This window comes from Maylandia zebra, linkage group LG16, assembly GCF_041146795.1.
Source record: "Maylandia zebra isolate NMK-2024a linkage group LG16, Mzebra_GT3a, whole genome shotgun sequence".
Taxonomy (NCBI): domain Eukaryota; kingdom Metazoa; phylum Chordata; class Actinopteri; order Cichliformes; family Cichlidae; genus Maylandia; species Maylandia zebra.
The window spans coordinates 11,118,310-11,130,700 of NC_135182.1; the positions used below are offsets into that span (position 1 = coordinate 11,118,310).

The window sequence follows — 12,391 nt, forward strand, 5'->3', positions numbered from 1 at the left end:
CGTGTGCACACAGATACGCAGCCATCTGTCACTATGGCTCCTGGAGGCACAGCGATCTGTTGCTTTATTTTAATGGCTGTGCTATGCTGGTGCGTTGTCAGAGACTCGCACAGATAACCTTTCCTTTAGAGCATAACCATGGAGTTATTCTGTAGCTTTATTACTGTCAACAAATCCCATGAGAGGTTAAGAGTTGTTATTTTTCACTCACCATTTCGCTCCCAGCCCTAATGTAATCAGTCCCATTTACAGCTTTAGACATTGGTCACAAATGTATAGCTCAATGTGGAATTTATTTATGTTTTTTTAAGAGATTAGAAATTAAAATAAAAACAAAACAAAAAACAAGTGTCAGAGGCAAAAAGTAAGTCAATAATTAAAAGTCACAAACTGCAGTTCCTCAAGTTGACACTTGAGGGTGTCCCTAAAAGCAGGTCAACCCCATAGACTCTCATGTTAAAATGTCCAACTTAATAAAAAATAATCTTTATAGTCCATTATTTCTTGATGAACTCCCTTTCATAACAGCTATAAATTTTATAACTCATCCATTTGGATACTGATGAGACTTAAAGTTAGGCGCATAGCCACTCTGACTACTAGATGTGCTGACACAGGCAGCTGTCTGCTAGACCTCAGTTCGAGTTATCGAACTGAACCCACTGCTTTGACTTGCCTGCGTTTGCAGATCTAGTATTTTTTACAGCATCGTAATTAAATGATCGGACAAGATATATGGCCCATTGTTGTGAAACATAGTTCATCCAAGAAGCTTATCTTTTGGTTTTGGTGACTTTTGAAACTGTAACGTTTGATTAATTGGATACCGGATATTTTATATACAGTCTATACTGTTAATGAGTGCAAAGGTGAAGAGACTGACTGAAAAACTGTACTGTAACAATGTTGCTGTGCTCTCTCACACACATTGCCACTAAAGGACACCTTGGAAGTAACTGAGACACACAAGCAGTTTTGAAAAATCAGCATTTTTTTCCACCTCTGGAATGAGAACGCTCTGACCTATGACGAGACAGTCAGAAGTGTCGGCATTGCACCTGCCACAGCCAGCAGTAACTACTGTCCACGATGGCTTAAACAATGGGAGATCAGGTCAAAAGAAATATAAGCTGCAGCTTGATGCAGCGCTTCAATGTAACATGCAGGTTGAAATATTCTTCATGAATGAACGTAAAAACTCTGTGAAACAGAGATGCACAAATTACTGAATGTGAAAATGTGAGAGACAAAATTTGCCAAAAAGCGTCAGTCACCACACCAAGACAGGCCTGTCAAATACTATTGTCTCTCCCTGTGTGAGACACTCGTGGTGTCACTCAGGCCACAAAGGAAACGGCTCTATCCTGTCACTGCCTCTTCTCCCATTTTTGAATAAAACGAGTTGTTACTTGTAGATTTGTCAAAGTGCAGTTTTACAAACTCTAACCACAGAAGTATAGATGTGTGTGCCACTTTCACTGTGCAGTATTACACTCACACATCCATATTGATAAATATGTAGCTAGCAGTAGGATTTCAGTTGTATAACATCACTGTGGTGTATCTGCTCCCTGTCAGTGCTCCTCCTCAAATGTCTACATATGCCCTCTGTACACTTATCTCACTTGGGTTTATTTATAGTCGTATACACTGCACTGCTAATCTCATGACTATTAGCTGATAGGAATGGAGTTAATGATTACACCCTAGCCTCATATTATTATTTTTTAATAGTAACTAGTAAGATTAGAATGAGTGAAAATGGTTGCTTTAGGTTTTCTTTATAACATCACGACGGCTATGGAGATATACAGAGTTGTGGTGGTGACACATCAATTATTTTAATACACTGAGGCTAAATGAGTGGTGCTGCCCTGTGATTACTTAATGAAGGTCTTGTTTGTCACCTCTGTATAAATGTCCCAGAGGCCCGCATATTATCTCCATGAGGACAAGATAAAAAAGTTGCTAAGCAACTGGTACCTGGCAACGTGTTTCTTGCCCAGAGGATGCAGAAATTCACTGATGAATCTCCTAATTGCTCATGTCCTCATAGATCAAATAATCTCTTTCATCATGTTTTTACTGTAATAACTACTCGAAAAATTGAAGGACTTTATTTCACAATACAAAGAACTGGAATTCAAAATTCCAAACAAATGAAATATTGTCTTATATGGAATTAGATCACGGAATATGAACTGTCATGGTCATTTGACCCAGCGTTGTGAGTATTATGATCTATGTATAAGTTCTCCTTGCTAGTCTTAAGTTTATTTCCATAGTGCCAGGTTATCCTGTTTTGAGTTTCTTATGGGCCCCGTTTAGTTCCTTGATCATTTAGTAATTTCCCCTTGTGTCTTTGCCCTCTGTGCGTCTGTGTTTATGTGTTTGTATGAGTTCTTGTGCCTTGTTTCCCCTCCTTGTGGTTTATTCCATGTTTATCCATGTTTCTCTCTCTCTCCCTTGTGCTCCTTCGCATTCCCTCGCTCCCTCTGGTCTGCCTCTCCTCCACTCCTGTGCAATGGCGTGTCCAGCGGGGTGGCCTGGGGGGGGGGGGGCACAGGCCACCCCCCAAACCAGACTGGCCACCCCAGGTGCCACCCCAAAGGCAAAACAATAAAATTCAATCAAATATCAAATGTCCGATTATGTTTTCACGGTGACGCTCAGATATCCGAGTGTAAGTGAATGCAGCATCGCTTCTGCGCTATGCGCATCACGTTAGCAAAGGTAGGAGAGCCAAGCGCGAAAGACGGCACTGCAGGAAACAATTTTTCGGTGAAAGAAAATGAGGACAGAATAAATGTCCCGGTAAGTAATATCAAGTTTGTTGAGTTTAGTAAACTTCGGTGAAATTAGAATACCAAGGAAAAAATTACACTTAAAGAATTATTGCAGCTGTGGAATATTTCTGACAGTTTGCTGCTGTGGGGAGCTAACATAAGAGTTATGAGTTATAAGATATAATCTAAGTCGTAACATTGCTGTATGGAGCTGCAGATTTGGTTGCAGGTTAACATAGCTGGACTGGCCATCGGGCATATCCCCAGTGACTTATTTTTTTTTTTTTTTGTAATGGCATGAACAATGAGAGGTGGTGGATTGGCCAGATGCAGGTCGATGTGTAGAAATAACTCCGTTGTTTGGTGGTGGCTATGACGGGGCTTCCACAGAGGCAACAGGTGGATGAGGGAAGGGGAGGCAGGAGGAGAGCCCCGAAGCAGCCGCCAGTCCGAGTGTCAGGTGAACTGAACTTCAGGTAAGAAGTTATGACCTGCAGTCTATCTGGGTCAGATATAAACCAAGTTTAGGTGGAGTTTATTTTCATGTTGCTGACTTTTTACTGTCAGTTGCAATAACTCATACTGCGTTCTAGCCAGTTTGACGGAGTTTTTATACAGCTGGGTGGGTGCTATGATGTTACTGATAGTGAACTTTATTTTATTCATAAGGTTAGTTAGTAGAGTTGCCAACGGCTCCTTAAAAAAAATGGAATGGTCCCTCATTCAGAGAAAATATTACGCGTTTCATATTGAGCTGAGAAGAGACGCAGTTTGTCCCGGACTTTAGCTAGAATGGAAAAAAGACACAAAGCTGGATTTATTCTGTCCTTATGCTGCACAGCTGCCTCTTCTTCTCTCATTCTCTCCCCCTGCCTCTCCTGTTGCTACTTCAATCATGAAACTGATCAATGATCAGCTGATCGGCTTTTCTCTCGCGTTTGTTTATCGCCCACTTTGCGCCAGAAAGAGGAAACCAGCGGATATTGCGCTAAACAACAGCAGCACATTTAAGCTTGATCAGCTGTTGTTAGAATTTATTTAATATTAATTTCTAGTATCAGCTGATGTTTGCTGGAGCCAAAGCTGTAAAGCTGCTGGTCATGATGTAGGTTTGGTTATCTGGTGAGAGGGAAACATGAAGATGAAACCAGGAGATGTCCTTACTGAATCATCAGAGCTGAACAGGTGATGGAGAAACAGATTTACCTTTTAGGTGACATGAATGAGTTGAAGGGAAGTTATGAACTGTTTCTGAGAGACAAATAACACCAGGATCCTTTTTTATGTAGCTGACAGCTGGTAACTGTGCAGGGGCGGGTCTAGCAAAGTTTTGCCAGGGGGCCAGGTAGGGCATTAACAGGGAAAGGTGGGCACAAAGAAATACTTTTCTTTCTTATTCTCATTTAAAATACCTAGTTTTTATTAAATAATTATCTAAATCTTACAACCAAAGTTTTTATCTGACGTAAAATGTATAGATGTCATACATATACCAACAAGACTGTACATCACTGTCACAACAGCATTTGTTTTCATTCAAAGGCTTTATGGCTTTACTACCTGGTGGGCCGGTCTGTAGTAAAAATGCCCAATTTTTTTGTCCCAGTCCAGCCCTGCAGGTTAATACTGGCAGTGTCACCATGCCAGCTGACTGTATTTTATCATCAGCCAGTGTTGTTCTTTATCAATATTACCAAAGTTTACCATAAGGCAGCATAGAAAGTATTTACTTGCTTTCAGGTTTTATTCAAATGTTAGTCTTTTCATTTGTTTCCCCACTTTTTTCCTGTTTCAAAATCAAACACCAGTTTGTGAGAAGATTATCTTCTTTTTTTAACAGGCAGATAAAGTTTTGCATTGGCATTGGCTAATTTGTCAATTGTTTGTTACAAATGTTCGTATTTTAATTTTCAAAAATGTTTTTGCCCAAAACATATGTGCACTATATGTCAGTAAAAATACTATGCAAATATTGATGTCCTTGAATGCTGAGTAAGCACTGACAAAGCACTGATTGTATCTCTTGTACTTTATCAACGCAGTATCTACAAACTTTGCACCGTAGTGGTTAAAATCTCATTCTAATAAGAGTTAAAAGTGCATTTGGTTATTAGGTTTATAGGATTATTGAATTATGGTTAAGGGTTGGTAGAAATTTTTTTTTAAACATTATCTGCCAATTAAATCTGCCACCCTTCTCCAAATCTGTGCCCCTACCTGGCCCCCCCAACAAAAATTTTCTAGACACGCCACTGCTCCTGTGTCATGTTCCCCAGTTTCCTGTTTTATTGTGAAGGTCTTGTGTTTCCGTGTTCCACGTATCTTGTTTTGCTTCCCCTGTGGCGTCATGTTAATTTGTGTCAGCTGTATTCCTCACTTCCCTCGTTATCCTTCTGCGTATTTATGTCAGCGTCTCCCTCATAGTTGTGTGCATTTCTCCATGTATTTAGTGCTTCCAGTATAGTTCGTGTCCTTTTCCCAGTTTTGGTTTTGCTTTTTCCGTCCTCAGCAATAAAGCTGTATTTTGTGCATACAATAAAGTAACATTTTTTTAAATCTGAAATGTATTTATCTTAAACTGTTTCTTTATTCCTTTATTTCTGTATAAAATAAGCCTGTTTTTGCTCATGTCATTTTAGAAACAAGACACAACTGGCTAAAAAATGAATCCAAACTGGATTTTCTAAAACTGCAGTTCCAAAAGCAAAAAGATTTCCATGTAGAAATGCTCAACTTCACAACATTGAAAAACATGTTTACAGGAGTCTGTCTTTCAGTTCTGTTGCTTTACCAAACTATCTACTGTTAGATGATTAGCTCTTCACTATTTTGTCCAAATATGCAAATGTGGTTTTTCTGGTCACTCCAAAACCCAGCATGCATCAGCTGTACCTCAGGCAAATGAAAGAAAGAAAACAAAATGTAACTCTGAAATCTGAGCTTTTGGCTCACACAGATTAAGTTCATCTTATTTTTTAAAACGTTGGCAACTGCCTGACATAGTAGAATGACATATGACAGAAACAGGAAGAAAGTATAATGTGGCTCTTTAAAACATGCAATGTTATCTTTCTCTCAGTTTACTTACCACTCCAATAGAGAAGTAGTTGTTGACGATGCTGTAGGGAACAGGATCTCCCTTCTCCTCCTTGTCGTCAGGGATGATGTCTATATTCCAGCGGTCCAACACCACCTCAGTGCTATGCTCAATGTCCCGAAGGACCTTCACCAAGCTACCACCCTCATAACCTGCCGAGAACAACCAGAGAATTCAATTTACTTCAATTCAGTGTTATTTATATCAAATCACAACAACAGTTGGCTGGAGGTGCTTTATTATATGTTAAAGTAGAGACCTACAATATTAGAAAGAAACCCCAATAATGACACAACCACCTATGAGCAAGCACTTAGCAGCGGGGAGGAAAAAACGCTTTTTAACAGGAAGAGGCCTGGTTCTTATATCGAGCTTTTCTACTCTACTGGAGCATTCAAAGCACTTTATACAACATGCCATATTTACCATTTTACTCCAGCACTTTTTTCTATGCTTTTCTTAAATAAGTGCTTTCTATCTTACATTCAGATGCATTTATACTCCAATGGATGCATCAGAGAGCAACTTGGGGATATTTATAGTGCAGACTGGAGCAACCAGGGTTCAAATCATCAACCTTCTGATTAGCAGATAACCAGCTCTACCTCCTGAGCTGCAGCCACTTTTATCCCGCTAAACAGTATAAAGCTAGAAACTTGGAATCAATCAGGAATCACATGAAAAAAAATCAATCAATCAGTCAAGCATAGCGTGAGCAAAATCTGGCAGAGAAAAGTCGTTCTCTATATTTCATCATTTTTAATCATAATCTCCACATGTAACAGGCAAATTACACTATACGAGCTCAAATATGGAACACAATAAAACTGATTAAGCTGCCTTTCCAAAGAAACTACCCTCCTTGCTTCAAACCCAGAATGAAGCCCAGACCTGACAGCCCCCCGGGAAGCCCTCTGGATTTGCTCCATAGCTGACAGCCTGCTTTAACAGCCAGGCATAGTAATAAGAAGCAGATGTTTGTTCCAAAGGTGTCACAAGGGCATGAGGCTTTAATGAGTGCCATCACACTGGGAGAATCATGTGTGTGAAATATGAGAGTATTTTGCATATGCATATGTTCTCACATTTGTACTCTTGAGAAATAAAAGAAAATTCACGGGGAACAGTTGTCTTTTTACATGAACAATTAGCTACTTTTTAGCTGTATTTATTTATTCATTTTGTGGTGTTTGCACAGGTACACACACAAATACACACATCGTCTGCACAAATTGATACATGTTTTTGTCATTATGCCATCTGTGCACAACCTTAGAAGACTGCAAGCCTGTACTTGACTGTTAGCATATATGAATACTTGGAAATTAACCTTAAGCACAAAGTGCAACCAAGATTGATGCAATAGTTTTGCTGGTATTTATTAAAATCAGGCTGTATTGGATAAAAGGATTTTTTTCCCCTGATAATGGCATAAGGGAAGTTATTACAGTCTATCCTGAAGGTTGAACGAAAGCGTTACAAAGAGTAACTCATGAAACCATCCAGAGACACTAATGGTATGTCAGTGCTGAGTTACCTGACATAATGAAAGACAATCACGTACAATACATCCTGATATTTGTGTAAATGATTACAAAAATCCACTGACACCAATAGAGGAAATTAAGTGTTCATGTGTTCACTGCATTATGTGTTATTTTTAAAGTAAAATTTGCTTTATCTTTCACCAATGTCCTCCATTTTCGCCCTGTGTTTCATCTTCACTGCAATTCACGTAAGTTCCTTTCACATTATCATTATTATTAGCACTAACTTTCACAAATACAACCAGTGTAAGAATTAATGCATAATGTGTTTCTATTCCAGTACTTGCCAAATGGTAAATGATCAAGTCAGTCATGTCTCATGGGTTAAGAGAAAAGCTTTGCTCGGCAAATATCTCTACCAACTTTTATGACAATCCTTCAAATTATTGTCAAGATATTCCACAAAAACCCAGTAATTAAACTAAAATTCAACAAGGCCTAAATCTTTGGGATTCATGCTCTAGAGATCATGAATTAGATTGAGTGGTGATACATCTGAAAGCTGTTCGATAGATTTTTTTTTGTTAGTTGATGAACATCTGACTAAAACAGACTGCAGAGCCATGAATCAAAACTGGCTGCTCACCTTCACATACAAATCAGACTAGATTCATTTTCCCTCTCAGGTAAATGATCATCAAGCTAATTGGCTGCAGCTAATATTTCAGAGTTTATCTCTGATGATCAGTTCAACAGCCCAAAGCAACCCAGACCTGGCAGCTTATTGACAAAATATCTTTCAAGTGCTCTGCTGGTCCTCGCAGCAACAATCGAGCAGTTATAACCAGCCAGTGTAATTACTGGTCCCAAGTACTACGAGAAATCAATGGTTGGCAAAGGACTTACAGCGTGTGCAAGTGATTTGCAAATTAAGTTTTTAATTTGACACATAAAAGTCCCCTGTTTCTCTTCCCATCTTTCATTTCCCAGAAATGTGCAGAGACACATGGCTACCTTTTGTATTTGAGAAGTGAGTCATTCTTTAAACGTGCTCTATTATGTTCAATTCAAAAATGAGTATCTAAATACAGAAGACAGGAGGCATGTAAGGCAGACAGAGGTGAAAAATGAAGCTGATATGAGAAGAACAAAAGAGAGCAGGCGGGAATGTCCAGGAGAAAGTAATTCAGCAACCAGAGGGAGACAACAGTGATTGGTATAAACACGCAGAGTTTTAGGAAAGAACACTGAAAAGCAAACAGGCAATCAGGCTGAAGCGTAGCTATAGAAAGTGACAGCGGACTTGGTAATGTGAAACTAATCGGGACAGAACAGAGACTCACAAAGGCAGAAAAAAAGTGAAAGCTGTCCTCTGTGGCTCCCTCTTTATAGCCAATTTCTCCTTACTGCTTAGCTGTACAGCTCCAATATTGATGCTTTTTCCCAGTGATATCAGAAGTCTTTTTTGACTGTGGAAGGCAGCTTTAGTAAGCAGAAACACAGATATTCCTCTGAAGAGTTGGTGAACACCAAAAAAACTGAATTAAAGAGGACTTAAACTCATCAGGTGACCACAAACACAAATGATTATGAATAAGTATGGTGCTACATTAACTCCATTAACTAACAGGCTCACAAAATCTTATCAGTGTTTTCAGCTTGTTTCTCTTTGCCACAAAGTTTCCAAAAAGATCAGCTATGGCATCAGTTCTTGCAGGCTTTATAGATGCCTATGCAGCTATGTAAAGAAAATACAGAAAGATGCTGGAATGAGCTCCTCACCTCCTCCCCAGCGTAAGCAGCGAGCCAGGTCATTCCCTGTGCCCAAAGGAAGAATGGCCACCGGAGGGTGCCTGGCAAAGTTGGCCTTATCTGCAAGGGCACAGACAAGCAGCTCGATCTCGTGCTATGGATGTGAAAATGTTCTTGAAACAGATTTTTATGACAATATATGAACTAGAATTCTGACTGAATTTATTACTGATAAATTACTGCTAAACCTACATTTGTACTCAGCTAGAATAAAGTAGAGAGTAATAATTCCTCACAGTGGAAAAAACTATGCATGATTGCAGGAACTGTGGAACTTCAGAGCTGGTCTTTAAACAGATGTTTACAATTCATTTTTCAGCTAAAATATTTAATGTTCACCTTTATTTTTCTGCTCTTTCAGCCACATTTCATCTTTACTTTTATTAATAACAGAAAATATATGTGGACTGGTGCTCTACAATATGTTTCATCCACCAAATCACATTCACACGGTGCTTTTATCTATGCTAAAGCACATTCTAACATTCACATACACTCAGGGTTCAGTATATTGGTCAAAGATGCTTCGACATGTGTTCTGACCTACAGCTGCCTTTAAAACAATAAAATCTGGTTAAGAATGCAGATAAACTCCTATCAAAGCAAAGTATTAGTTAGATTCTAACTTTTTCATAAGTTAGAATCTAATTACCTATACAGTCGAGGATCCAGCCCACTGTGCCATCACCTCCACAAGCAAGAACCCGGAAATCAGGGACATCATGGAAAAAGTTGAGCCTAGAAAGACAATAGATCCAGGAATCATCACACATGATCTTCTGACATTTTAGTGCTGCTATCCATTCTCACATACAGCAGAAAATAATCAATTTCAGAAGTGTCTGCAGCACTAGAAATGGTATGTGTTTAAGACGGGAGAGCTGCCTGGGTAGAGAGTTCACGGGGCAGCACACAAGACAACCACAAGCCAGCGGGCATGGACCACTGACTGCACTGTTCACATCTTAAAGCAATCAGACATCCCAGTGACTTTGTGTTCTGACCTGTACCTCTGTCAGGGACGTTACAGAAACATTTAAGGGTTCAGCACATGTGTGAAAACATCTTCACATATACAGAAAACAGGTGTTTTGTTTGTAGAACACTTTTATACACAGAGTCCCTGAATCCTAATGTCAGTGTGTACTAAGAATTCTGTGACGCCAAATTTATTAGTTGCATTTTGCAGCAGCTGACAGGGATTTCTAAGCTTGTGATGGTTTAATGAACAGGGGCGCTCCTGGGCAGAGAGGACACAGAGGAAGGTAGAGAGAGAAAGAGTAATCAGTGTGCGCCCTCTCCAGCTGTGCTTACTTCACTCCTTTCCCTGGAAACCACAGTCACGCAGTGGTCGCAGAGTGCATGCCCTTCAAAGGGACCTTTAATGTGTGTTGGAACAAAGGTGTCGACAAAAGCTTTCATCTCTCTCTATCATGAGACAGCTGCCCGGTGACCACCTGGTCCTGCACAGTGATCTCCCATAGACCCTTTAAACCAGTTCTACATTTTCACTTGAACATAATACAAGCAGGTGATAACTTAAAAGAAAAATCGACATATAGTGTCTCAGTAAGGTCTTGGGCCACCACATGATTTTTCAAGTCTCCCAAACTCTGCTGGAGGAGTGAACGCTATTTTTCCAAAACATATGAACTATTTTGGTGTTTCACTGATTATGGTGGAAGGGCTGTCCGTCCAAAATGTCAAGTTAACCTGAGATCAAAATATTAGGGAAGCCATAACATATGAGTGATATCACTTTTGTCCTTATTCAGGTCCTTATCAGGATCAAAATTCTTCATAATAAGATGCATTAATATGTGAACTCCAGATGCCCCGACCAGTTTGTCAAAGATACAACGATACATGTTTTGCAAATAGTATAGAAAACTCTCCAGCTGTGCAGTGTTACAGAAGAAACACCTGACTATTTACAGGCAGTATTGACAATGAAATGCTTACCCCACAGTATTGTCACGTTCTTTATTTTATTGCCAAAGAATCCCGTGAAAAGTTCTGTTCATTTATTTTGTGCCAAATCACAACAACGGTTGTCTCAAGGTGCTTTATATTGTAAGGTAAAAACCATACAGACAAAGAAAACTGAGAAAGCCCTAACAATCTTATCACCCCTTGTAAGCAAGTGCTTTGGTGACAGTCGGAGGGAAAAACTCCCTTTTAACGGGAAGAAACCCATTTTCTGCTACTGGTTTTAAGCCTAATCTTAAAAGTAGAGATCGTGTCTGTCTGCTGAATCCAAACTGGGAGCTGGTTCCACAGAAGAGGGGCATGGAAGCTAAAAAGCTCTGCCTCCCATTCTACTTTTAAATACTCTAGGAACAACAAGTAAGCCTGCAGTGTGAGAGTGAAGTGCTCTAACGGAGTGATATGATACTATAAGGTCATTAAGATAAGATGGGGACTGATTATTTAAGACCTTGTATTTAATGAGAAGAACTTTAAATTCAATTCTGGATTTAACAGAAGAACAATAAAGAGAAGCCAATACAGGAGAAATCTGCTCTCTCTTTCTAGTCCCTGTCAGTACTCTTGCAGCAGCATTTTGGATTAACTGAAGGCTTTTCAGGAAATTTTAGGACATCCTAATAACAATGAATTACAGTAGCCCAGCCTAGAAGTAATGAATGCATGAACTCTTTTTTTCAGCCTCGCTCTGAGACAGGATGTTTCTAATTTTAGAGATATTGTGCAAATGGAAGAAAGCAGTTTTACATATTTGTTTAATATGTGCGTTGAAGGACATATCCTGGTCAAAAATGACTCCAAGGTTCCTCACAGTGTTACTGGAGGCCAAGGTAATGCCATCCAATAACCTTAGTTTGATCTGAATTTAGAAGCAGAAAGTTAGCGGCCATCCAGGTCTTTATGTCTTTAAGACATTCCTGCAGTTTAACTAATTGTTGTGTGTTATCTGGCTTCATGGACAGATAGAGCTGGGTGTCATCTGCATAGCAGTGAAAATGTATGCTATGTCTTCTAATGATGCTGCCAAAGGGAAGCATGTATAATGTAAACAGAATTGGTCCTAGCACTGAACCCTGTGGAACTCCATAATTAACCTCAGTGTGTGAAGAGGACTCTCCATTTACATGAACAAATTGGAGTCTATTAGATAGATATGATACAAACCACTGCAGCGCAGTACCTGTAATACCTACAGCATGTTCTAATCGCTCTACTAGGATATT

The 12,391-nt window shown here is 39.4% G+C and overlaps 1 protein-coding gene across 3 annotated transcripts in view; it reads right to left on the reverse strand.

The window, feature by feature from the left end:
- dgkg (diacylglycerol kinase, gamma) overlaps nt 1-12,391 on the reverse strand; it is a 166,255-nt gene that overhangs the window by 74,555 nt on the left and 79,309 nt on the right. For all 3 annotated transcript variants that reach the window (XM_014410488.4, XM_014410489.4, XM_014410487.4), the window contains 3 exons: nt 9,835-9,920; nt 9,153-9,242; nt 5,875-6,035 (listed from right to left, as the gene is read on the reverse strand). In XM_014410488.4, the coding sequence (XP_014265974.1) occupies nt 5,875-6,035; nt 9,153-9,242; nt 9,835-9,920 (337 nt within the window). The remainder of the gene's footprint in view (nt 1-5,874; nt 6,036-9,152; nt 9,243-9,834; nt 9,921-12,391) is intronic.